The sequence below is a fragment of the Nesoenas mayeri genome, assembly GCF_963082525.1.
Source record: "Nesoenas mayeri genome assembly, chromosome: Z".
Lineage (NCBI taxonomy): Eukaryota > Metazoa > Chordata > Aves > Columbiformes > Columbidae > Nesoenas > Nesoenas mayeri.
The window spans coordinates 3,438,224-3,465,748 of record NC_137542.1 but is presented as its reverse complement, the minus strand read 5'-3'; the positions used below and the strand labels follow the sequence as shown (position 1 = coordinate 3,465,748).

At 40.1% G+C, this 27,525-nt stretch overlaps 2 protein-coding genes across 2 annotated transcripts; one reads left to right on the top strand and one right to left on the bottom strand.

Moving 5' to 3' along the window:
* Window positions 1-460: 460 nt before the first annotated feature.
* POLR3G (RNA polymerase III subunit G) lies at window positions 461-15,244 on the top strand. Its single transcript, XM_080362915.1, has 7 exons — window positions 461-977; window positions 3,025-3,154; window positions 7,187-7,243; window positions 7,650-7,700; window positions 10,995-11,065; window positions 11,913-12,041; window positions 12,498-15,244. The coding sequence occupies exons 1-7, from the start codon at window positions 858-860 to the stop codon at window positions 12,582-12,584; spliced, it is 645 nt and encodes a 214-aa protein (XP_080219041.1). The 5' UTR covers window positions 461-857; the 3' UTR covers window positions 12,585-15,244.
* Window positions 15,245-17,278: 2,034 nt separating this feature from the next.
* On the bottom strand, window positions 17,279-22,323 carry LYSMD3 (LysM domain containing 3). The gene is made up of 3 exons (XM_080362914.1): window positions 22,291-22,323; window positions 21,897-22,175; window positions 17,279-19,152 (listed from the first exon to the last, which is right to left on the bottom strand). The coding sequence occupies exons 2-3, from the start codon at window positions 22,158-22,160 to the stop codon at window positions 18,544-18,546; spliced, it is 873 nt and encodes a 290-aa protein (XP_080219040.1). The 5' UTR covers window positions 22,161-22,175; window positions 22,291-22,323; the 3' UTR covers window positions 17,279-18,543.
* Between the last annotated feature and the right edge of the window lie 5,202 nt (window positions 22,324-27,525).

The window sequence follows — 27,525 nt, the reverse complement described above, 5'->3', positions numbered from 1 at the left end:
GATTTGGGGAGCGCACAGAAGCACATTGCATCAGCCGGGCTTCTCTTGGGTCCCTTTTTTTGACATCTTCCCCTGCAAAAAATGTGTTTCACTCATCTTTGCTTGCTGACACATGGGTCATACAGTCTTGAGATGAAGAGTGGCCTAACAGTGAAGGCGGTGAGATGTTACTGGAAGTGTAGTTTTGTAGGCTGTTTTTCTTTATCCTTAGTGAAATATTTTAGCGAGAAACAACCTCGTTTTATCCACAGTTAGCTTGCAGACATCCTGGAGTCCTTTGATGCGTTTACTTTGAGCCTCTTTGCTTTTGGCTCTTTATCAGTACCCCAAACTATTTACAAATATAAAGAAAAAAAAAAAATGAAGGGACAAAGAAGCCACAAGTGAAAAACACAAACTGCATTTTGAAGAATAATTAAGAAACTGCAAAATGTATTCACAGAAAGTTCGAGGTCCTTGAACGATTTTGGTTGGTTTGTTTGTGGGGTTTTTTGTGTGTTTTGTTTTTTTTTTTCCCTCATTATCGTGTTTCTGGTTCTTCTACTCCGATTGAACTCAACTCAGAGTATCTCAGGTTTAGAAGAAGGAAGTTTAAAATTCCTAGGTTAGGAGGTCATTTCAGGCTGACAGAAATAAGGGAATGCATTTGATTTTAGGCATGTACCCAATTTATAGTATGTGGAAGAACCTAAGGTGGGCATTAAAAATGGCTTGCAATTTAAAATTATCTTTGAGAGTGGTTTTAACATCATTGCAATCTTTGTTGGATGTTTATTTTACAGGTAGTATATGCATGCATTTGATATATGTAGTAAAAATAAATCTTTAAAACTCAGTAATGCTTTCAGTAGTTGCACATGGCCGGGTCAGGTCGAGGAAGAGGACGTGCTGCCTTTACCTTCGACATTGGGGCTATTGGCTTTTCTAAAGGTGCAGCTTTACCCGATGTCGTCTGTCAGCCTCCACCGCCATTCCCTGTAAGTACAGCAGGTCTCTGAGAGAGCACTCTCTGTATTCAGATCCAGTGTATTCACTCTCATGTTTGAGTAATGTAATTAAATATATGAACAACCCTAAACACTTCAGGACAGTTCTGAACTATTTAATGTAAATAATTGTGTGGTTTTTTATTATCACTGCCTGTCCCTTTGCCAACTCTTGTATCCCATATTTAACTAGATAGCTTGCAAGGTGTTCGTTCCTTAAGTCCTCATCATGAATAACAGAAAAACTGGATATCTGAATTTGTTTGAAATGAAGCTACGCTAGTCTTTGAAGCTGTGAATGGATTTGCTGATTTTAGAAATTTACGGTTGATGCAAACATAAGATATGATCATCTTGTACCTCAGAAGCCAACATTTGAAAATAATTTGCATATAACTGAAAGATATTTTATGTAATTAAGGAAACTGAACTGAGATTTGACTTTGGGATGTATTTGAAAACTTAAGAGGAAGAAAGAGCATTTTCTGACCGTGTTTTGCTGTTCAGGGAAGCTTCGACAATTTTGCGGTGGAAAAATAGTCTTACAACATTGAAGTGTTACATAAGAGAACTTCCCAGTTACGTCAGGATTTGATCCAGGTGCATGATTTTTTTTCTCAATCTCACGTGTTACAATGCAGACAGAACTTGCAAGTTTGGCATGTAATTGGTGCTGTGCTGAGATTTCTCTGGATAATTACTTCATCCATGGTTTTAACTTACCGAACGAGATGTTATATATCCTCTTAGTCCACCTTTACAATTAGGTTGCATGATTTCATTGGTACAAAGCCATTTGTAACTATTCCTAATGTGAATGTTGCAGTGTGCTTGTTAGCAGGAGGACACTGAATTCTGTGTGAACTACAGCTTCTGCAGCTACAGTCAGCAGTGGAGCAGCCCTGTAGGAGAATTACTAGCCCTGGTGTATCTAATGTATACAGTGAAAAATTAAATATGCTTTCTTCCTCCTGTGAAAAACATTTTAGAACTAAGTTAAACTTGTCAGGGGAGATCTAGTGCCATTCCAAAAAAATCATAGTTAACCCATAACTAGGATAGGTAAAAATTTCCGGAGTTACATTTAGTGATCGGGCAGTAACCAAAAATGTATTACAGATGTTGACTGACTTAGAGTGAAATTATTTTAAGCAGTGAATTGTTGCCGTTGCATATTTCTAATAGGCACATTGTGAGTTCTTACAAATTTCTTGTAAATGCAATTAGAAACCTAATTAAGGAGCATCAGCTTACCATCAGCAACATTAACGATATGAAGTGTTGGGCAGCTAGAAAATACAGCTGGAAGCAGTAAACTCCTTTCATGATCCAGCTTTGGGACTTGTGAGGGCACTTTGTGCTTTGCAACTGACTGCTAAGATATTGATTGCGCACCAACATCCATTCTGTAATTCTGTCTCTGGCTCTGGTTTTCTGTATATTTTAAAAACTGTTTTCACTTATTTATCTTTCCCATTTTCAAAATTCATAGTTAAAAAAAATAAACTTTAACAATTAATTTTAATTCAATTGACAGGAACTAAATTGTGTGAGGGCCTTGCGCTACCTGGTTGTATGACAACACAGCTTGTGTCTGTGACAATAATCATGGAAAGGTTGTCCACGTTATTCAGAGTAATCATACTTAATGTAGTTAAAACACTGTTCTAAAAAAGGTTAAGACCAGTGCTACCCTGAACAGACAAACAATGGTTTCTGAGTAAGCTAGACTGGTATGAAAGAGTGCTTTTGGCAATTAAGAGCTTAATGTGACTCTGAATTACTAATTCACCATTTTAATAATTGTCTTTTCTTGATTTCTTTATACATTTTTGCAGAAAGACACAGCAAAGTCATAAAAGGTATAAATTTAGTTGTAAACATAGTCATGCATGTCAGAATGCAATATACTTGTGAAGTAGCATAATGCATAGTTGCACTCTTCTATGATTAGCTGTGTTTATTGGAGCTTTAATTAGTGTTCCTGTATATTCGATGGATATCAAGACCTCATAAATAATAAACATAATTTGTACAGAGTACAGATAATAAGCCAGTGCCTCTGAAAACAGGAGAAGATGAAGATTACATGTTGGCCTTAAAACAAGATCTTAGAGGAACTATGAAAAGAATGCCTTATTTTTTGGCAGTAGAAGAAGATTGTGAAGGTTTGTTTGTGTGCTTTTTATTTTTATTTGTATCTTCAGTAGATATTATTCCGTGAAGGATGATGTAGTGAAATGCATGTATGGAAGATGTGTTTTGTACTGATAATGAGGAATAAAAATTGGCAGGTGAAGATAACAGGTAATTTTTCTGCTTTTACTGTAGTTGTAGGTTACACCTACAAGTGCTGTAACTGGAAAGCAACTACTTTGTGAAAAAAGAGGTATCAAACATCTATGCCATTTGATATACAGTAAGAAACACACCAACTATATGCAGTCCTTTCAATTCTATGCTAACAAATACAAGCAAAATAGATATTTCTGCATGTTAGAATACCCTGAAATTTTTGCATTGGAGCAAATAAATACATAGTAAATACCATTGTTGAAATTTAGCTTGCATTTAAATTGTGTAAAGACATACTTAAAATAATCAATGTTATATGTAATAGCTTGACATTCTAAAAGGTACTAGTTTCCACTCCCCTCCCCGCTCCACTTAAGTCAATTAAGGAAGGATCAGTAAGTATTAATGGCAAATCACCTGAAATATGAAGATAGAGCTGAGTGATTTACTAAGGTGTACATCAGAAGCAGAGCTAAGTTAAAAGCCAAAGCCTGATCGTATTCTTCTTGACCTAAGAATGTCTTTTGCTTACATGTAATTAAAAAATAACAGCTTTGTTATTGTTTGATAACCATAAACGCTCTGCTGTACTTGACATGCAGAAAACTGAGCTACTGGGAAAGAAGTGGAGCAGTGTAGGAAGGTTTCAATGTCTGTTTACCTTGCTGTGGGGTTGCTGTAAATCTAGCAGTCACAGGAGGTTATTACTGTAGGGAGTACTTCTTTTTGTTTGTGATTTTTGCCAAGTGCTATCAACCTCCTGAGTGCTTGTTCTGAATAGTATAAATAAGAAATACAACATTTTAGGAACTGCTACATGTGTTAGTCCCAGTCAGTGCAACAGGCAGTCACTAAAAAGCTTTATAAAAATGTTTCAGAAATCCAAAGTGGCAAAACACTGCATAATCTTTTCCTTGCTATCTTGTGCTGGTTTTGGATAATGGGAGCTGACTTGAACTCAAAAACATGAGGTTATATTTCCAGCATAAATCCATCCAAATGTTTTCTGATTGAATATTCATGATGCTGATACAATACAGGTACATAGTCCAATCCCCTCTGAATTTTTAGTAATTTTTGTTCATGGTGTAGTGGTGAATTCTAAAGGTTTTTGAGACTGCGTGCATTTTTTTTTTTTAATTAGGTTTTGAATGTAACACTGATTAACACACCTTATTGATTGTCCACTTGTTGTAAAGCACTGTTTAAAATGGAGCAGCACTTTGCAGTGTAAGCAGCGAACACGCTGCTGAACAGACATTGTGGCTCACAAAAAGCAGAGTATTTCCTCCAACTTGCAGCAGGAGCAGCTGGCAAGCAGGACAAGCTTACAGCCCAGGTTGGACCCTGACGCTGTGGCCAGGCAAAACCTTGGTTATGAGGCAAGGAGAACAGATCTGATCTTCATTTCTACATCCCTTTGTGGTGGTAGAAGAGTTTCAAATGGCTCTTTTATCACATCTCCTCTTTCATCTTCTGAGTAAACAAATTTCAGTCTCTTTGGATTCTTGTCTCAGCAGAGGCTTGCCATGCTCTTAATCTTTGTCAGACTTGAAGTTTGCTGTTTCCGTTCGAGGCACAGAAAAGGAAATGGCTCTGCCTGAGAGTGGGTCAGGGTTATTTCCAAGGAACCAGTCACTTCATGAGAACATATTCTCTCTCTTTACCAACTTCACCTCACGTGATCATTCTTAGTGTTCACCTCAAAATCGCCTTTGTTTCTGCAGCCTTCTTTCTGAGTTGGAGCGATCTCTCTCTGTTGCTGAGTGTGCTTCTTAAAAGAACTTCCAGCTTTGAAGACTGTTTTTCTACAAAAACTGGCAGTTGCAGGGAAAGCAGGCAGACAGCTACTTGATAGACTCAAATAATGCTTCTGATGTTCTCATCGTCTCCTTAAGGGTAAATTGGTAAGTTGAGGTAACTTTTTCTGGACCTTTAGTTGTACAAAAGTGCCTAATCTGAGGGGTGGGGTATAATTACATCAGTGGTACTCTGGAGTTTAAAAAGCTTGCTTTCATCTCAGTCACAGTATGAAGTTGTCTCTGGGCCTGCCTTATGTGGCAGAAGTGCTTTAAGAAAATCCCTTTCTTCACCCCCAGATAGATTACTTTTAACTGATCTTTTCTGGTTTCTGGTTTACAACCCTTTTCTCCCCTTTATTTCATCAAAACTTCTGTCAAGCGGGGGACTGTGTGCAAGAACTTCTCCAATTGGCTTTGCTACAAGAACAAATGGATTGTTCTAAATCCTCAGCATAGCATCTGTGAGCCAAATGGTCCTTTGAAGTGTGAGAAGAGAAACATTGTAATTAGTTAGGACATAGCTAGCTATCTTTCTTTCATTAATCAGGTAGTAAATGAAAGCCACGTCTAATACTACCTGGGAGTTCTGATGCATTAGTGTGCCATACAGAGCAGATTTTCATCATTCATTTCAACGCTCACTTTGAGTGAGTAGCAAGCAAATTCTAGAGTAAGTTTTCTGTTTTCCTCACTTCATAAGCTATGAATCATTAATATTTTTCCTGTAGGTAAATATGCTGTGACTGGGTGATTGTCACCTTGGCAGTGGTTTGTAATTAATTCATTAACTGTGAGTGGCGAGAGCCTGTTAGACATATTTTTTTACTGGTGACATCAGCAAATAGTTCTTCCCTGAATTGCCTTGAGCTGAACTCAAAACTACTAGTTTCTTTCCCTTGCTGTGCCAACAGTTTCCTACAGCATCTGTGAAGGCCACCTGCATTAAATGCCCCTTGAGACACTCTCAATATAAATGCAAGCTCTGTGTTGCACAGTTTTAAGTAGGTCTTCCGCTTGTCCTCTTCATAACTAAGTTTGAAACGGAGCTTCATTTCTGATGTCTTTCTTCCCCTTCCTTTTCTCTGATGGGTATGTTAGAAGTGACTATAAAGGTCACAGTCTCTCTTTGTTACCATTTTTTGTGCAATACTCACAAAAAATATCCATGTTTGGTTAATGAGTTATTAGTGCAATCAGAATCAGTAACTTTGCATTGAGTGAATTTTGCTGTTGGGCATGGTACTTTGGTAAGAAAAAACGGAACCGATTTAAAAACTCTCAAGTTTTGATGTTACTTTTGTCACTGGAGATTGTACAAGGAAGTTTTTTTTGGATGTACTTTCACGATATAACTATTTCATTATTTACAATGCACTTCTCAGTTTAGTTCGTGTGCCTGGAAAGAGGTTAAGTGGACTAAAATATGTTGCTGCTGCTTTGGACACATCTCAGTTACACTGTGAAATTTTGCCATTGCAGAAGTCCTTAAAGTCTTGGGAGCTGATCAGTCTGAGATGTGGCTTTCTGAGACCCGGGAATTCTAGATAACTCTTTTTGATTAGCACTGTGGTGATAAATGTCACTGGCTTGTTTTGTAGCAAAGGTTTGTGAAACTGTTGAAGAGTAGTAAAGTTGGCATGCATTTCATGTTTAAGCATTGTTTCCCTGACTATATCTGCATTTTCTGTTTTCATGCTTTCCAAGGATAGAAGTATAAATGATAACAGTTTTCAAGTTTTGTGTTTGGTTTGCTTACTTGTTTGTTTGTTTGGGGGAGGGGAATAGGGAGGAATGTGTTGATAGAAGTGTGTTGATTGAAATGAGATATCCCAAAAATGCAAAGCAATATTTGGTGGGTTTGCTTTTTTGGGGGGATATAAAATCCAGATCTTGTAAGTACTTAACAAATTATTAATCCTGTGAATTAGCATAAGAACTGCTCATAGCAGTGGTATTAAACTGTTCAACAACAGCCCAAGAAAGTATTCAATGTGGGATAAAAAAATACACAGTATGTTTAGTTATAGGAAAATACAAGGACAATTTTGGGATTGCCTTTTTTAATTAACTGAATTTAATAACTCTTTATATCCTTCTCTATAGCAATTGAGAGGTACAGTAAAAAGTACAGTGAAAAGAAGCATGCAGTGTGGACCCCAGGTAATATCTGAGATTATCAAAGGCTAATTCTTTATTAACCTATGAAGTGTTCTGCTCTTTTAAATGTTTGATTCATTATTTTTCAAGCAATAAAAAAGTATGCAAATCCTTAGCAAGTCATGTAGTCCTTGTTGAGTGTTATGCCCTTTCAGTGTTTTCAGATCAAGGCCAAGTATTGTTTTGTCAAAAAAAAAGCCAATTGTTGTTAAGTGGGTGAAATGCCATTCCTCACTCTAGTTCCTCAATTTAAAGTGCATCTAGAATTCAATAAAACTGTTGTGTGGTAAAACTCTGAGGAAGTAGGATCAAGCATAACAGAGGCTCCTGCCTTTCCTTGGTGGGTGGCAGGAGGAGGATTACTGCTCTAAATCATCATTCATATATATTAAAGCTATTTTCTGTACAGATTGGAGAAGACTCCCAAGAGAGATGAAGCCAAGGAAGAAGACCAAGAAAGGTAGGTTGAATATTTTTTAAGGAGCGTTCAGTACATACTAGTTCAGTGATAGAAGAAATACTGGAGCTAGTTAGGGAAAATAAATGGTGGAAATGTTAATTAGTGTGAATAATTAGGGCTTTAGGCAGACTTTTTGTAAATAATTTACTAGTCTGCCTGTCTTTTGTGGCTTTTGCCTTGCTTCTGTAGGATGTTTTAACTTACTGGAGCATATTTATCTTCCTTTCCTGCTTCCTTCCCTGATGTACCATATTAACATATGTGATATATAACAGTGAAAGATTAAAAAAAAATGCAAAACTTTTTGTTTTGAAAGCTTGTATCTTTAATCAACACTCACCCTTCTATTCAATGAATAGCTAGCTCTTTAGATTTCCTTTTGCCCTGGGTTTCTCAATTATCTTATTCATGATTTGGTTGAATTTTGCATTTTTCAAGCCTTTCATGTGTGATTTAATGTAGGTTTTTTTTCTATTTTCCATGGGTTTATTTTTTTCTTTATTTTCAGCTTTCTTCTGCAGAATTGTGAACCAGATTCTTCAACAGCAGTTAGAGCTGGTATTGGTTGTTCTTACAGGAAAAAAACTTCCTTTATTACACAGTATCATATGTGTATTTGTTTTTAAAAGTGTCTTCTAGTATGCATGACTGTTATTTTCAGTTCTCTGTAGAAGTCTGTTGCTCTGTTGATGTGAAATGACACTTGGCCTCCTGTATCTGTCTATGTATAATCGTTTACTTTATTGTTCTCTTTGTCAAAGTCCTTCATGTATCATTTTTCAGTTCAAGGATAAAATAGAAAAAGAAAAGGCAATGTGCAGTAGTCATGGATACCGGCTCAGCTGAAAGCTTTGTTCCTTTTAAGAGTGTAATAGAGAAGCACGGTACTAAAGGTAGACTGCAAGATTCAACTGAAAATTAAAGACTTATTTGCAAAATCTCTAAAGAATAAATGAGTACATACCTCCTTTTTTTCCTTAAAAAAAAAAGAAAAAAAGCAAAGAACAAACTGCATTGGCTTTTATGAGCCTAGATGCAATTATTACCTCCCCAAGATCCAATTAAATCATAAACGCCAATTTATTATTTCTTGTTACAATAATTTGATTATTATAAACAAGAAAGAATCACTGCTCACTGTGCAGAATTTTTCCTTCCTTTTGTCCCAGTTTCTCTGTTTGCTCTTAAAAGTATATTTTCTTACTTAGTTTTAATGACAAAGATCAGCTGACCTCAGAATTTGATTTTATTTAAAAAAAATACATTTTTCTAAAAGCAAAAATTGTGGGTTTAGGAGGTTTTGGGGCAATCCTGATGACAGAGAGGCCCCACAAAAGTCTTAATGACTCAGGTTTGTAAATAGCTGATCCGTGAAACATTAGCCCTTCTGGGGGCTAGATTGCAGGAGTGTTTTGGGAATCCCTACACAGTTAAATCTGCAGGGATGGCTGCATTTTTACACACCTCTCCCTCCTCCTTCCTGTTTTCCGCGAATGTTTTAACCCAAGACCTGACCACCTGCCCTCTTAGTGACAAAACTTAGGGTAGAATTCCACATCTCCCCCACACTTAACCTGGGCTGTGGAACACAGTGTCCTAAATACCAGCACTACCTGCCAAAAAAAGCCCTAAGATTGACTAGGTCCAGCTCTTGTAGGTCAGCTATATGCATATGTATATAGCAATCAGATGTATGCATTTAAGCCCAAACACTGTGAGAACAGATATTTGAAAAGATTAGATTGTATTCCATTGCACCTCTAATCTACGTGGATCTAAAGGGCTATTTTGCTTCACGTTCTACTGACGATGGGTCAGTGTCTCTAATGTTATAAGCTCCAGAGAGGCCCAGCATTTAAGGAAAGATCTTGCATGTTTGTTTTCATTTCCAGGCTGTTCTATAGGCATTATCTCTCAAAGTCTGCAGGGGTTTCTGCAAACGTGGTAATTGTGAATCTCACTTTCCACTTATTTTCATTGAAAGCCTGCTTCATTCTGGATGTATTTGCTTTGACGCTGTTCATATGTTATTACAGAGCCGCTTGACTTCCTTCAGCTCTGTGCAGTGCTTTAGTCACACAATCTACGCTATATCACAAACCTAGGCTAAGCACTGAAATGAAAATGTTATTTATGACAAATGCTTTTGACAAAATATGGCTGTCTTCTTAACAGCTCTTAGTGTTCTGCTTCCTTAGGTGTTAGACCAGATAAAATGTATAACCATATTGGGACACTCTCTGCTCCAGAAAGGATATCCCCTCCATCAATGAATAAATTTTTCTTTCTGATACCACTTAATACAGTCTAGCATAAAAAAGATATAAGTTACTTAAGCTAGCTTGTGTGAAGCTGCCTTGTCCATCTGCAGCCATGTAGCTACACCAATATTGCATTTTACACAGGCAGTTTTACTCTGCTGAGAAGAGCTAATCCGTGTTAGGTACAGCCCTGTGTTGTAAGTTTTATGTGGTCGTGCTGAATATAGCAGAAGGGACAAAAGACAGTTATGTTGTGGAAACGGGATGGCTCACAAAGCTCTCTAAATGCTGCAACATCTCTGTCTCTCTGAAACATTTTTGTTTCTCCTCATCTAGTGGTGAAATTGCACTCCTGCTCACCTCAGTTTAGGGTGCTGCAATTCAGGTAGCTCTTCCTGGGCTGTATGAGTGCTATTTTTGACGTTCACTCCACCGTATAGTTAAGTAGCATAATGGGGTTTGATTGTAGGGAGTAACTTGATAAAGATGATGTTTGTGAGTCAAGGGAGCAGGTGGAAATATGCCCTGTGGACTCATTAGACAAGAGCCAGTTGTCCAAAAGCCACGTAGCTGCAGTAACCACACCTGCTGTGTTGGAGATGATAAACTGCTGTCTGCCTTTTTTTAGCTATTTGACACACCCAGCTGTCATTAATGTGCTGCATAAATTAGTAACACTAATGAAGTTTTATCTTTCAAGATGTTAAAAACCAAAAACTTAGATTTTGTTCTAGTTTCTTAACATATTGTGAGCATGTAGATGAAAAGTATTTTGTGAAGCTGCATGTCATACTTTGGCCAAACCTTTGGTTAACTGTGTGTTCAAAGTGAATTTCAGACTGGCCCTGTAGGCATCACTTACGTAAGTCAAGCATTTACGCCTCCATGAATGATGTAGCTCAAAGTCTAAGGTAATTTTAATACAGAAAGTATTGTGTTTCCATGGCATACTCAAGATATAAGCTCTTAAGAGCAAGTAAAACCATATGTTCTTCCATATTAAAAATAAAAACAGTGATGTATTTTATTTCAGCAGGTGCAAAACCAAATAAGGCAAAAAGCTCTGAGCCTAAAAGTAATCTGGATGTGTTGAAAAAAATTGAGGTAAGATGTGCCTACTCTTCCTAAATTGTACATTAGAAATTGCTGAAGGAAAATGAAACCTTTTGTATGTTTTTTGCCACAAATGGCCTTTTTTCTGGCCTTGTCTTGTTACTCTGACAGACAACTGTTCTGCAATGTGCTAGCACAAGGAAGAGGATAATAATAGAGCCTGGCTGTGGGGAAACTGTTTTCTTTGCTCCTGTTTGAACACAACGACCAATTGTTCTTAACTAAGTAGCGATGTAGTCTCACTGTGAACAGCAGAGCTACTAGTAGAGCTTATTGGAGGAGAAATTGGTGCCAGAGCTTTTTAATCTATTGCTGTTTTCCAATCTGCTGGTGTTGGAAATTAAGCAGTTTAATAAGTTGAGAGGGAAGCAACACACAGAAAGAGAAACTTTGGAAGAAAGTGACCTCAGGTTTGGAGGCAACTACCCACCATGTGGGAATGGGAAGATAAAAGGTGAAACAGTGTTGTATTTTTGTTGGTGATCCATCAGTTCACTGCAGGTACATTATTATATACAGTATGTGGTATTGCTTTATCAAGTATGACATATCTACCTGTCAGGAACTCCAACAGTGGATAGTAAAGAGAAATCACCTCAATTTATTACACAAGACATACTTTTAGACTTCAAGTTCGATGGCTAATGCTTGATCAAATAAAGCCCTTATGAAGTTCTCGCGCTTCACGTCATATTTTAAATATTGACAAAAAACATTTGCACAGTATCGTTATGTGAGTTGTCTTGCCGTTAAATGCAGCATAATGCTTTAGTAGCATGGAGGATATGCTGTTGCTTTAACACGGGATTACCTTGTAAAGGAGATTGCCTTGTGACAGGAGCTGGAAAAGAAGGACGATGAAGAAGAAAAATCTGAAGATGAGAAAGACAAAACGAAAGACAAAGAAGGTGAAGATGATGACGAAGCAGAAGAACCAGAGGAATATGATGAAGAGGAGCATGAAGAGGTATGATGTTAGTTTTCCTATTTACACTAAGTCAGATCGTACTCATTGAGTAGTGTGCTGGCTGCCAACCAAAGAAGTGTCCCTAGCTTTTCTGACACTGAGGGACTGTTGTACTGCATTAGTTTTTCTTGTTGCACTACAATGTGTTGTAGTTCATTTAAGTGGGTGTTTTAGACTTGTTACTACCAAAGAGCTTTGAAAAAAGATCTCTTAAGCAGGAATGTGTCCTGCCAGAACCAATACATGCAGTCATTAATTTTCATCATTGAAAAAGTGATGCCTCTTCTTTTCATAGATAATAGAACTTCATGACAGTATTTTCCTTCTTTCCCAGAAAATAAGGAAGGGGAAACTCCTATTACTCTTTCAAAACGTGGGTGCAGTTTAAAGCATGTTTCCTTCATAAATTGTCTCCTCCACAAATACAGTGATAGATTTTTGTTTTGTTTTGTTTAGGAAAATGACTATATTTCTTCATATTTTGAAGATGGAGATGACTTCGGTGCTGGCAGTGATGACAATATGGATGAAGCAACATATTAGCTATTGCTGCTAGGTCTACACTGCTCAAGCCTTACACTACTTGAAGCAGAATTCCGGAGGTAGGCTGAGTATCAACAGAACTAATGCTTTAGCTCTGTTGGTTTTAAGTATACTCTCCAAAGAAAAGGTTAAGCAATTGTTATTGATTGTACTATGCTGTAAAACAGGATATGGGATCCTTTGTTTTGTTCTTTTGCCAAATGTTTTGTGGACACGCACCTTTCTAAGGTTCTCTGGAAAGCCTACTGATGGAATAAGCTTATATATGCCATTGTATTGCACAGAAGAAGAATGTATGCATTTTAATCAAAATTGTGCCTAAGCATTTGCACTAGCCAGTTCTATGCTTTAGCAGTCAAATCTTGAAAAGAATAGTGAAGCTCCTGGATGAGTGCAGCAAAAAGATATATGGCCTTTATGGACATAAGCTGCTCGTATTTGGCATCTGATGCCTCTGAAGAAATTTACGTACCTTCTGAATTCAGGTGACTGAAAATAATTGACCACTAAGCACTTTAATATAAACTGACTTGAAAGGACCTTAGTAAAATGGACAAACAACATAATGAGAGCATTTTGAAGAGCTATTATTCTACTTGAACTCATTTTTTTTAATATCTTTGTAAGAAGGAACTGTAATATTTAACCATGTGTTTACCATTATGAACCAGTGTAAGTAATAATTAAAGGTTAATTTCATTTAGAAAGAATATATGGTAGAATTTAAGACTGAAAAATTGTGGAATCCTCGTTTTCACTAGTGGCACACGGATTAGTGACAAGAATTTTAGTTGTCTGAGTTTCGCTGCCTCTTAAGGTGATACTAACTTTCCTCACAGAGCTGTTGAGATGGCAGATGATAGTTATCCATTGAATTGTTAATGCATTTATTTACTTTCCTACATAACAAACAAGACCAAAACCTAACAATCAATACAAAAAACCTCAAAAACGTAGAAAAATAAATGTGGTGAAGTATTTTGATGCTTGAGGTTTTAATTAGGAAAACAAGGCAAGAATACTGAGAATAGCAAAACCAGGATGTTTGGAAACATTAATTTTATTTAAGAACCAACAGCTGAAGTGTAGAAAACTTATTCCTGAGATTAGAAACTTGAGGAAATAATAGAGCATTCTCTGTGTCCCATTGTCCCTTGATGATACAAAATTTTATTGATTAGTGTTATTATTGATCAGTGTTATTACTATTGATCAGGGTTGATTTTTTTATTTACTTTTTTAAAGCACTTTGTTACTGATAACTAATGCTGTTATCAGATCTAATGAAAGATGAGTTTTAAAACAAATTATTTTATCAGCAAAGGAAAGTACAAAAGTTTTCCTTGCAAGTTTGGCATTTTGTCAAGCAGTGCTTTACCTCAACGCTGACTGGAAAATAATATTGTATTATTCTATAAACTTCTGTGTGCAATAAGAATTTGTTCCTTAAGGTGTAGCTTTCAAGTGTTCTGATAAAATTCCTATCAGATGTAAAGGAAGTGAAACTAAAATGCTATGCAGGTCACACCTCAGAGGCATACCAATTTTATTTTGAAGTGTTCATAGCTATACAAATAAAGTTTAATAAACACTCTGCTGCATTGCATAGGAAACGGATTTCATCTGATCATTTTCTTCTAACGTCACACATGCCAGCAGCTGTTTCTTGAACAGGTGTGCCTGTTTCTGGCATGTGATATACAAGAGAAAACCAGAAGACGTGAACAAGGTAAGCATGTTGAAAATTAAATGTGCTTGCCTCAAGTATAGCTAGTATTATCTCCTACTAGCTGTTTCCCCCTGTGCAAGGTAAACAAGGCTCATTGCCTCTCACACAAGGAATGCAAATAGATGGCTTCTGCCAAAGACAGAACTAAGGAACCAACACTGGAAAAGTATTACTGCCGGAGTTACCATTTGGGCACAAGCTGCGCCTTGCCTGAACAGGTACAATACCTGATTTTGTAACAGACACTAATTCTTGGGGACCAATGACTCTTCAGTCATCATACTGCTAATGGGAGAGACTGTACTGTTGAAAAATACTACTCTGGAAGAAAAAAGGTCTTTTTCAGACCTTAAAAAGTTGAACTGTGGTCACCTCTGTCCTCCAGAGGGAACTGCAGAGTTTAGGATGGAACATCTAAGGCCCTCTAGTTTAACAATGGCAATTAAGGCAAATGCCTATGAACACACAGAGTTCTGCACTGATGCAACTCTGTGCAAAGGAACTTCTGAAACAAAATGAGATTGTGCTGTTCCAGCGGAACAACAGTTGCAGCTGTTTCTAAGCTGATTTTCCAACTGCTTAGAATTTATTCCAAGACCATAACACTGATAAAACTTAGACTGCTCTTTGGGTCTCAGCAAACTTCAGGTTTCAACAGGTCTATGTTCAAATCGTATCTTAACAGCCTAGCAGAAAAACATCACTGCTTCATACAAGGTGGCATGGCTTTCAGTGCATAGAAACATCACCACTTAACGACTTCACTGATCACCACCTTAATTTTTTATGCCTATTTCTTAATCTTCATTTCACAGAACTAACTTTCACAGAAAAGTTCCAAGTTCTACAGGGTGTGCACAGGATAAACCATTAAGGCTCCAGTTATGGTATGCTAGATGTGAATGTTATATGCAGATACTGCCAACAAAGTACTTGCTGGCCAAGGATTTTTATTTTAGATAACACATAAAAACTAGCCAAAATAAATACAAGTAGGGGCCTCCTGTAAGAAAACATGCAAAGTATATAGAGCTAAGAGTACATTATATGCACCACTTCCACTGCAGTCTAAAATAAAATCTTTATTTTACTTATATTACTTAAGTTCTTCTAAAAGCAGAGGAGCAGAAGTATTTAAAATAAGACTTGCGTCCTCATTCAGGATTATTTTACAAAGTTACATTTTCAGCCTTTATAAAGTAGTCATACAAAGACTATTTGTGACAACATAGCCCAAAATATAGCAGATTTAACACATTTACATTTTATATGATCCAACAGTGCAATATGCACTTCAATTGAAAACCAACTTCCTGATCAACAATGTGTTGTAATTCATCTAAAACATGATTTACCACTCAGTTCTGTTTGGTTTTTTTGTTTGTTTGTTTTGTTATAAACAAGTCAGTTTCTAAAAGATTAACTTTACAGATTTTTAATTTAGATCGGATTTAAGTTCCATACAGAGCAGTTACCATGTTTATTCAGGGCTGACATATGATGATGCATTGCCAGCTGTGTTGGATTTCAGAAGAAAACAGTAAAGATCCCTGCATCCTGCAGAAAGCCAAGCAGCTGATGCCTGTAGATTACCAGTACTGGCAGTCCTACAATCTTGGAAAGAGACCTACTGTATCTTCAGATAAATCAGCTCTCTAGATTAAAAACAAGCTGTATAAAATATGCTACATCATAAAATGATAGAAGCACGCAGGGCTCTTGGATAGAGTATAACATGGTACAATAAAACTGCTATCCCTTTGTGTTTTTCTCATGACTAAATAAAGGCCCGTAGGCTTAACTCTGTGACAATAAGCCACAGGCCATCCAATGCTGTGAAAGCCCAGAGCCTGAGATAACACTGAAGAACTATCTGGCTGTACCACCACAGGACAAAAACCAGCTGTTAACCATTGATCTCTTTACTCGTACATCAACAGCAGAGACCTTCCTGACCAAGTCAAACCACAGCTGACGTTGAGTTCAATTCTGTACCGATTGCAATTTAATACCCATCAGTTCAGGTATCTACAGTAAATTAGGCTTATGTTGCATCATCACAATAGCTAATTTCATGTTCTTTCAGAACTTCGTAAGAAATGGAAGGATAAATATTAAAAATGTTGAGGCTTCGGAAACAGAAAGGGAAAGAAGCAAATCAGGAACAAGCTTGCAGCAAAAACCTGATGCCTTATGTACCAAGTTTCAATCCTACATAAAAATAATTTGTTTATGTGCCAAAACTCTGTTATCTGGACTAGAGCAAGTCACCTTTTAAAGTTCAAGCCACAGAAGTGGTTTCACATTAGCCACCATAAAGTATTTTGCAATGCAGTTTGTCATACAGCCTTAGGCAGAACTGGTACTTCAGTATTCATGCCTCTGTTATTGGCATGTTCTTTTAATGGGAAGAACTAATATTTTAAAAGACTCTGAAAGCAAGCGTTAAGTGAAACATGACGTTCATGCCTGTTTGCAATCCCTATGTGGAAACTATGAGCAGTCTCACTGTCTCCACAGATGCCACTTTGATCAAAGGGTTCAAGAGCCACAGATCATAGATCCCAGATCCAAGTACAGCATTTCCCTTCAAGCTTTGGCCTGCTTCAATTTCTATAGAATACATTAAAAGTTATCTAATTCATGTTCATACACTGGCATGGCAGTGAAGAGTATTTACCCCACTTCTTGAGGCAATAGATGGGGCACAAGTCTTTTAAAATCTAAGTTAATAAAGCACTTTGGAATAGCTCAAATAGTTACAAAACATTCACTTTATCAGATTTCTTCATAAGGAATATACTTAGTCAAGACACTCAAAGGAAAGCTTATAATAGTTTAAAGGGCACTGATTGTTTTCCCATTTCTCTCTATAAGTTGTATTCTATTATCTTAGGCTTTGATAACAACTGGTATTTTGAACAGGGCATTGTAAATCTTACTACACAAGGCAAACAAAAAAAAAAAGCAGGCAGCATCTCAGTTTTTATTTAAAAATATTCTGAGTACACAAGTACCTCATTTTTTCTGTAGGAGAAGTCCAGGTTTTTGTTTGTTTGTTTATCTTGTAGCATTTTCAGGTCAGGAAAAGAAAGGAAAAACAAAGTTGTTCAGGAAAGCCCAAGTGAAACATCCAAGAACAGAGTGGTTAATGAATACACTACTGCATAAAGAACCAAGTCTAAAGCTCCACCTGGTCTGTTCTGCTGCAATTTAAGTTTGTTGCTAGCAGTCATTAAATCTCATTTGAAGTTCTCTAGGAGATTCCAGGAAAAAGTTAGTGTTTGAGGTTAATGGGCACAAAACCATTAGCACAGTTAGTACCCACGGAACTGCTGCCTGAAGAATCAGTTGGTCCTGAACTGAGATTAACTGGAGGTGGAAAAAATAATCCTCTAGCATAAAATAAAGACTACTGAAGCCATCACAGCAAAGTGCCACACATCTGCACTTCTTTCATTCTATACACAGCTGACCAGGTGAGAAGTGCAGCCCAGTCAGTTTTCAGTAGGATGCCATGGAAGGATCAGCAAGACTCTCAGCTGGACTGTGCTGAGGCACAGTGTCACAAATTATCCTACTGCCTATACTGAAAAGTACTGAAAAATGAATAAACCACAGGCACAAGATTTGAAGATTCCAGCTTAAGTAGTAGCTACTGCCTCTATAAAAGTCACTTTTAAAAAAGAACTTCGCAGTGGCAATTAATTATGGAATGATTTGGTTTTAAAAAAATCTTACTCTATACAAAAGATAGCATTATGAAAACGCAGTTTTAACTGACAACTGTAAACCCGATATTAAAATGTCAAGTGTGCTATGCAATCTATAAATACTTCAAGATGTTTAAAAGTTAGATATCCCCAAATGCCCATTTTAGGGCTGTAAAAGGTACAGTGAGACTCTTCATCTGTTAGTTCAAACTGCATTTTTTCATCTCATCATTAATTAAAAAAACATATGCCTATCAAAATAGAAAAAAGTGCAAAGCTTCAGAGACAATTTTATACCTTGATATCCCAATCTTGCATTAAAATCTCCTGTGTCAGGCATATTCAGAGATTACATGATCCACAGAAATATCCTTGAAGTGGAACACTACCCAAAAAGGCAAGTGTGTGAGTACACGTTTTCTCCGCTTTCCATACGTATTTTGCGTTCTGTGGTTTCCCCTTTATCTAATGCTAGGTTATGTGTCTATGGATAACGGTTGCCTGGGGTTTACCATTGTTAAGGCTGAAGGTCTCCTTGATTATCAACATTTATAATACTCGCCGGATTAATTCCATTTTCTATTTGTTTCGGATGCGATGCTGCTGTGACAAACACGTTGGAAGATTCCATTGTCGAATGGTGACTGACATCTGCTTTCACTAGAACTTCGTAATACAGGAGATAAAAAACTGGAGTTACTATGCCAATAATCAACATAATCACAACAGCTGTCCACCATCCTATACCCCAATCTGCTCCATAGTAAGGATCCTTGCATTTTTTAGTTTTACCATCAGTTTCAAAGCAGATCTGCTGGGCTGCTAAGGCAGAAACAACTTCATTAAGATTCTCTCTCTTTGTATCATTACACTTCACTATTTCTTCTATATCTCGATCCAGTTCTTTTAAGAAGTTGCCAGCAGTCTCATTAGCAGAGAATTTATCAGAAGGTGACGCTTCCTGCACTTCCGGGGAACAGTGAGCAGGCCGAAGGACTGGTCTTCCTTTTGGAGTGACATGTGTTTCGGTCAACACACTGAACTTTTTCACTGGAATTTTGATAGATCTCAGGGCAAAAAAGTCTTGATCATTGATAAGATTGTTAACTCTCTTGATATCTGCAACCTAAAAATAACAATAATAAAAAAAGTTTAAATATCAGAGCTCCATTGAAGTGAAACTCTTTGAGATCACTACATCCTTGAGAAATACGATTCTTCCCTAATGAAACAAAGGCAGAGCCTGTTTCACCTTTTTTTAAAACCAATACCCATTCAAACAGTATGAAGTGAGGTCAAAGACCAAGTCTGAACAATATTAAAGCAAGAAGGTAATTACGAAGTAGCAAACCTCCTCACTTCATAAGACTGAAAGTCACTTCACACACACACACTTCAGGTACATTCATCTACCAGTCGCAACTATCTGAAATGAATGGGACTTCACCTCGGTGTTTTCAAATGAAGTACATTACTGTGAGTTCCTAATTAATTTGAAGACTTCTGAGTAAGGAATATTAAAAATTAGAAGCTTCCAATTCATCTAGCCGCAGCAGTGGTTTGGATACTCTTTCTACTTCTGGGGAATAAGGCAAAAACTAACTAACTTCAAACTGCCATCCTACCTCAAGTCAGCTCTCCCCTTTCCTTATTCTTGCTCAAAATTAATCTCATTTTGCTCTCAGTAAATTCAGAACCTAAATTTAAGGTGAAATACTCTGCAAGCATTTAAGTGCCCTTGGAGAATTGGAGGCTTCACTCTGAGACAGTAAGTCCCTCAGCATGGAAGGCCCAGCCAGAAACCTCGCCATAATGAAGTACTTAAAAATCAGTACTTTTTTGCAGCACCTGGTAAGCACACAGGAATTGCGTCCTTTTCAAGATGCACAGTACCTGAGTTCAGATCCTTCCTGTCCTCACTGGGAGGAAATTACCTCAGGAGGAGTTACAGACAGAAAACAAAGTAGTCAAGGACCCTCTTTGCTCAGACTGTTCACTTACAAAACAGACGTGGCCACAAAAATTAACTTAGGGCCACCAGTGCCTACTGCCTGCACTAACCTCATAACATGGAAAAGTGTTTCAGTTCCTGTGACGCTGTACTTGTTATGTGTACTGTGCTCAATAAATCAGATAAGCATAAAAGACTGCCAAATGCAGCCTTTGCCCCAGTGATTAGCGAATTTCCATGAATTCCAACAAAGATAGCAAGCTACTGTCTATTTCTTATTTGAGGCTTGATCTAGTAAGGCTGCTCAAAATACCGAATTGTGGTGGGTTCTGAAGCCAAGACTTGGTTAATGAGGCCAAGGTCTGTCATGATTATGAAATTGCTATGTCAAGACTTTGATACCTAAGCTCCTGATAGGAGGCCCCTCATTTTGTTTCTGCCTGAAGAACTGGGTAACAGCAAGACTTCCGTAAATAAGGATTCTGAATTTGGCTAAATTTGACCTCTTGAAAACTACACATTTGGCAGTCAGTCCACCAGCACACACAGCTGATTTCCTGTTAAAACTGCACAGATGCAAAGGCCAACATCAACTGAGACAGAAGTCTCTGCCTTAATTAGCACTGGCCAGACAGAAGTACCGGGTAGGAAGGACACTCACCAGACTAATTTAAGAGCTCTTAACTAGAAGTCATGAGGTCTGAGCACCAGAAAGGAAAGCGTGGGGCATGTGGACAGAGACCTCCCAGCAGTACAACGTCCTGGTGCTGACAAATACACAGGCAACTTAGCAGAATTAAAAGGCAACTACAACTTTTTCTCTTTTTTTCACTCTCCCTTAAAGGAGTTAAGGCTGCATAAAAACCACGAGAGTAGTCCAGCAATACCCTTCTCATGACTAACTCTGACAGCAGAGACAGCGCTAGGAGAAGCATCCACATGTGAATATGCAGGAATGTCACTTTTACCATAGAATGTACGCTTCAAGAGACGCTGCCACAAACAAACCCATGTATCCATGTATCCACAGAAGTCTATGGAACTGGAATGCCAGCTTACTCTGAACTTCTGAAGCCCTAGCAGTGCTACACGTTCAGGGAAGAGCGGCTGGAAAGCTTCCTGGTAGAAAAAGATCTGAGGGTGTTGATCAACAGCAGTTGAACATGATCCAGCATTTGTCCACGTGGCCAAGAGGCCACCAGCACTGTGGCTTGAACCAGCACTGGTATGGCCAGCAGGCCCAGGGCAGGGAACGTCCCTGTGCTGGGCACTGGGGAAGCCAAACGTCGAATCATGGGGGCAATTTTGGGCCTCTCACACCAACATAAACCTTGAGGTGCTGGAGCAAGTTGAGAGAAGGGAACGGAGCTGGTGAGGGGCTGGAGCACAAGTGTGATGGGAGCAGCTGAGGGACCTGGGGGGTTCAGCTGGAGAACAGGAGCTGAGGGGAGACCTTCTGATCTCTGAACTGCCTGAAAGGAGCTTGGAGCCAGGGGGGTCGGGCTCTGCTCCCCAGGAACAAGCGCCAGGAGCAGAGGAAACGGCCTCAAGTTGCGCCAGGGGAGGTTGAGGTTGGATCTGGGGAACAATTTCTTCCCCAAGGGGCTGTGGGGCATTGAACAGGCTGCCCAGGGCAGTGCTGGAGTCACCATCCCTGGAGGAGCTGGACACAGAGATGAGGTTCTGAGGACATGGGGCAGTGACAGCGGCGGGTTATGGTTGGACTCACTCATCCCGAGAGTCTCCCCCAGCCAAAATGACTCTGCGATTCTACGAATGGCGCTTCTGATTCGCTGTCTCCACAGTAAACACCTGCAGCCACCCAGCCCGCCACGGCACCGGCCCCGCTGGCAGGCAGAGCCCCGGGAGCCCCATCCCGCCGGCGGGCGGAGCGGAGCGGGGCAGCGCCCGGGACTCACCGAGCAGCAGAACTGCAGCGCGATGGCGTTCAGCGTGTCCCCCTCCTGGATATCCCTGCTCAGCAGCACGATGTCGTCCAGCCGGTCCCTCGACGCGCTCCTCCGCACCTTCTCCCGGCCTCGGGGCCGCAGCTCCGACACCTCGCCCTCCTCCTCCGGGCCTTCGCCCTCCGCCGCGCTCACGAAGGGGAACAGGTGCCCGCTGACAGGCGGCGGCGACACCGCAGGCGGCTGCAGGCCGCGGCCGGCGCCCCTGCCCGCCATTCTCCGCGGGGGGCTCTGTGGGAACAGACCGCAGGCGTGACACCCTCCGCGGGAGCTTCCCGCGAACCAGCCAAACCCCGACCCGGCTTCCAACCCGCCGCCGCGGGGAGCGCCCGGGCCGCGGCCCTACCTGCCGCCGCTCCTCATGGCCGCCGCAATGGCGGCCGCGCCGCCACGTCCGCAGGGCGGCCCCGCCCCCCCCGCCCGCGCTTAAAGGGGCCGCGCGGCGCTTCACGCGGGGGCGGCTGCTGCGGGGAGAGAGCGCGGGGGTCACACGCGGGGTCACACGCGGGGTCACACGCGGGGTCACACGCGGGGTCACAGACTGTCAGGGGCTGGAAGGGCCCTGGAAATTTCACCCAGTGCAATCCCCCCATGGAGCAGGAACACCCAGATGAGGTTACACAGGAAGGTGTCCAGGCGGGTTGGAATGTCTGCACAGAAGGAGACTCCACAACCCCCCTGGGCAGCCTGGGCCAGGCTCTGACACCCTCACCCCAAACAAGTGTCTTCTCAAATTTAAGTGGAACCTCCTGTGTTCCAGTTTGCACCCACTGCCCCTTGTCCTGTCACTGGTTGTCACCAGAAGAGCCTGGCTCCATCCTCCTGACACTGCCCCTTTCCATCTTGATCCCATGAACGAGTCCCCCCTCAGTGTCCTCTTGTCCAGCTCCAGAGCCCCAGCTCCCTCAGCCTTTCCTCACACGGGAGATGCTCCACTCCCTTCAGCATCTTGGTGGCTGCGCTGGACTCTCTCCAGCAGTTCCCTGTCCTGCTGGAACTGAGGGGCCACAGCTGGACACAAGATTCCAGGTGTGGTCTCCCCAGGGCAGAGCAGAGGGGCAGGAGAACCTCTCTGACCTACTGACCACCCCCTTCTAACCCACCCCAGGTACCATTGGCTTCCTGGCCACAAGGGCCCAGTGCTGGCTCATGGTCACCCTGCTGTCTCCAGAGAGAGTGCAGAGGAGGTGATGAAGCTGGTGAGGGGCTGGAGCACAAGTGTGATGGAGCGGCTGAGGGACCTGGGGGTTCAGCTGGAGAACAGGAGCTGAGGGGAGACCTTCTGATCTCTGAACTGCCTGAAAGGAGCTTGGAGCCAGGGGGGTCGGGCTCTGCTCCCCAGGAACAAGCGCCAGGAGCAGAGGAAACGGCCTCAAGTTGCGCCAGGGGAGGTTGAGGTTGGATCTGGGGAACAATTTCTTCCCCAGAGGGCTGTGGGGCATTGAACAGGCTGCCCAGGGCAGTGCTGGAGTCACCATCCCTGGAGGGGTTTAAAAGGTGTTTATGAAGCAGAAATAAACAGCAGAGCAAATTATACTGTTAAGCGGCATTCTTTATCAGCACTGGAGAACACTGGGGATCATCCTCCATGAGTGCTCCTAAGACTGGATGCTCTTGCATTGCTTATATTCACGTAATTATTACTTATGATTACAATTTTTGAAAATTTTTACATATATCTATACTAAGAATTAATTGTTGATGTTAGTTATAATTGTTTAGTTTCTCACTTACAATATATCTACTAATTATTAGTTGAATATAAACTAAGCACTCTGCTTCTAAACAATGTGTGGCCAAGCTCTTCTCAGTGACAACTAATGATAGGACAAGGGGCAATGGGTACATTAATCTTCTGTTTCCCTCTTGTCAGCCATAAGGATCTAAAACTTGAGAAGTTCCCAGGCAATTTATTTTTACCCCTTCATGCCTCCCCCCCCCCTCAGGACTAGTACTGCAGAGATACAGGTGTTCAGCCTGTGCTAATGTATTTTTTCTTCACAAGAGAGAAACCATAAATTAAGCCCTGTTGTTATTTGAACTTTTCCTTCCCTAATAGAGCCATTTTCGCCATTAACTCTTGGCAGCTGTTGCAGTTGCTGGGGCAATGGGCAGTGGTAGGGAGACCTACGAGTGTAACTAGTGAATTTAATCTAATGTGGGTTCCTTCTGACACGGCCTTAGAAGGAAGTTTTTTATTAGAGCAGGAGCAAGTACAGTATTTCTTACAGAAGCTGGCAGCTCTAAGGTTATGTTGAACATGTTGTAACAAATGATTGCCTCGTTGCTGAAGACAAATGCAGTTTCGAGTCTGGTTCTTCAACAGATTAAATCTAACCTTGAAAGTAATTTTACGTAAGGAATTTATCTTTCTTTTGTTTTTAGAGCCTTGTTATACGGTGTTTTCAGACTTCCCTGAGCAAGTGAAGAGGTTAGAAATGTGTTTGCTGTTAACAAAGGCAGAATTCTTCTATGACCATAGTTTTGAAAACTAAATGAGTTTGAAGACATAAACGTAAGAGCAAATGATCATGTAGCTCTATTGACAGTCACCCTTGACACCCACGGGAGCTAAAGAACTGTGAAGACACATTTCTAGGCATTGTAAAATAAGCTACCAAGGTGCAGTTTGGTTTTGTGTCTCGTTTTAAAGACTAAATGTATCTATTTTTCAATATCTACCTTACAGTAGTGCTCTGTTGTGGATCAGGTAAAACTGAAGTATTCCTAAGGCTGTCTGAGTACTTTCTGGTAAATAACATCAACAAGAAAAATAATATATTTCAGCATAGGTGTTCTGCCAAGAGCATAGAAGTTCCATGTGATAAGTAAAAGAAACTTTGCATGAAAGAATATAAATAATTTTGGGTGCAGAAGTCGTCAGTAGGTGTAAAATATGAGCTGCTCTGATTAGGCATGTCTGATTGCTGCCCTTGGTGGAGGAGCGTGGAACGGTACTAACGTGTAAACACAAAGTTGGGCACAGTTAGTAAAAGCTAATTTGCAGGCTTTCTTATTTTGAAATTGTTAAGATCTTGCCGTAGATGCCAAGTGTAATTAGAATTCCCTCCAGCCAAAGTTTCTTCTGAGTCTGGAGACTATTTCTAAAGCATTTCATAGCATCTTCCCAGTCAAAGCCTGCTCAGAAATAAGCCTTCTATATTTATTATGAGCCAAATGCACAGTTTGTGCTAATTATCATCGCTGCTCTGGAAGCTTTAGATACTGCCTTACATAGAATCCGCAATGCCACAAAGAGAAGTTTGGATTGTCAGATTACATGGCAAATGTACGAACATCTCGTAGGGGTCCCAGATTGATTTTGTGTTTCTGTGGATGGCAAAATATAAGTAGATTGACTCTTCCACCAACTATTTCTAGCAAGAACGATATTGGAGGTGACAAAGTTGAATTAATTTCCCCTAAAACCCTAAGCTTTCTCGTGGGATCTCAAGTTGACAAGAAGTAATTATAACTTAGTGAATGAGAATTCCACCCATTCAGAGGTGTCATGCCACATCTGGCAAAGAATATCTGCAGCTCCAACCAGTTTTGTTTTGTTTTTTAAAGGAAGCTTTCAGGAATAGAAGTGAAGCAACTGTAGTTGTCTGTAGCTGGGAAACTGATGACTCAGACCCTATTCATGCTGTTGAAAGACTGTTTTATGAGGCCGGTCAGAGCTGTGGGTGGACCTGGAGAGAAGTCTGAAGGCAGACTTCATAGGCAGCGATGCCCGCAGCGGCATCTGATGATTGTCCCATCATATGCCGCTGATGGCATATCCTTTTGGAGGTTTTCTTTAAACTTTGGGTGGGGAGGCTGCGCAAAAAGGTCAGGGCAGGGAATTTCACCATTTCTTTTATCCAAAGAGGTGTACTATCAGGTCAAAAAAGAACTGCTGAAGCAGCACTCTGCCTGAGAGAGGGAAAGAAAGTATTGGAGTTTGCTTTGACCCTGCTACACCCCTGTGTGTAACCATTTGTAACTAGTGACATTTTCCCATCAATAACAAAAGGGTATATTCCAAACTTGATGAACAAGACTGTAGCTGCATAGCTCCCATGAATGCTAATAGGAATACAGCCTTTCTCCATCCTCGTGTAAGTTACTTTGCATATCCTAATAGTGCATTCTCCGTGAGCGACAGGGTCAGCGTTAATCACTCCGTAGCATTACAAGAGCAACTGCAGAGATCTCTACCGTATCCCCCTTGATCATGTTATATCTGCTGTGCCTTGGTCAGAGCTAGGAAGTATGTGAGTAGGAATATTAAAAAGATCTTAAGGAATTAATAGAAAGGAACTATAAATGAGATGTTGGAGGGCTGATAGAACTTGTTAGTAATTTTTAATTTTTAAACAAAACAAAACAAAACAAACGCACAACACCACACACAAAAAGAGCCCCGCATTTTCTTTCTGTCTGGAAATTACTTGTGTGTCATGTGCCACCACTGTTTTTGTAAGTTTTTAAGTCATTTTACGATTTGGAACCACAGGGCTGGGTTTACATTTAGATAGTTAGTGCCAAGTATCTCAGTGGATGTTTTAATGACATGATAAGCTGTGACTCATTAAAAGATTCACACAGAAATAAATGGGCAGCCTTTGTTTGTCTCTGCTTCCCTGCTTACTACTTACAGATCGTACTAAAATTGTAGGAAATAGTAATGTCAAGGTAGATCTGAAGCTCCAAAGGAATCTAAACAAAATCCGAAGTTATTAAGCAGTGTCTGACTGAAAGATGTGTCAGATGCATTAAGAGAAGCTATTTAAGAACTATAAAAGCATGCATGCAAGTAATGCTATATCTGCAGACACTTGCAGAATAGTCTGTTCTCTAGGGGAAATATTTGCACATATACATTTAACCCTCTAAGTATCATAATCTAGACCTAGATCCTCAAAATTAGCAGAAACCCTTTTTAGTTAGTGAGGTTCCAACAATTTCACTTTAAAATGTGTTAAAAATGACCACCACATGTATTTTTTTAATTAAGTATTGTTGTGGTTTTAATAAGAATAAATGCAAATTTATCTTTGGATTGAGACTCTGATTTCCCAGTTTCAAATTTCTTGTATTTGCTGCTTACTTTTGTCACAGAAACACCCCAAAATTACTCCAAGCAAATAATAAGCCTAAACCAACTTTAATTTGGAACCGAAGCCAAATGATAGACTGAAACGAAATGACAGAAAGCAGTGTAAGCAGGGGGTTAATCTAAAATCACTCCAACGATATGTAATAAACTTCAGGTTTTCTAGTTGGGGATATTATTACCACACAACCACATGAGAATGATGATCCAGAGCCTGCACACACTCACTGAAATAGAAACTGCTCTCACTCAAGAGTGCCCAGAAGAAATAATTGCTTGCTGGGGCAGGAGGCAAGCGGTCAGTCAAGGATATATCCAGAAGAAGTACTTTCTCACCAAGGAGGAGGTGAGGGCTCTTAATTCTGGGAAGTCTCCTTGAACGGCATCCCTCTTTAAGGGGAGGGCTCCGATCACAGTCCTGCTGCTCTGAGGGTCTTCAGCAGGGGCCCCGTTTGTAGCCTTGTTAGATCTGGCTGTGGGCAT

Bases quoted from the DNA above. Each gene is read 5' to 3' on its own strand.
- LYSMD3 (XM_080362914.1), bottom strand. From the start codon at position 22,160: ATGGCGGGCAGGGGCGCCGGCCGCGGCCTGCAGCCGCCTGCGGTGTCG. The intron at 19,153-21,896 runs GTGAGTCCCGGG...TGTTATTTTTAG, and splicing joins CGCTGCAGTTCTGCTGCTCG to GTTGCAGATATCAAGAGAGT.
- POLR3G (XM_080362915.1), top strand. From the start codon at position 858: ATGGCCGGGTCAGGTCGAGGAAGAGGACGTGCTGCCTTTACCTTCGAC. The intron at 978-3,024 runs GTAAGTACAGCA...TAATTTGTACAG, and splicing joins AGCCTCCACCGCCATTCCCT to AGTACAGATAATAAGCCAGT. The intron at 7,701-10,994 runs GTAGGTTGAATA...ATTTTATTTCAG, and splicing joins AAGGAAGAAGACCAAGAAAG to CAGGTGCAAAACCAAATAAG.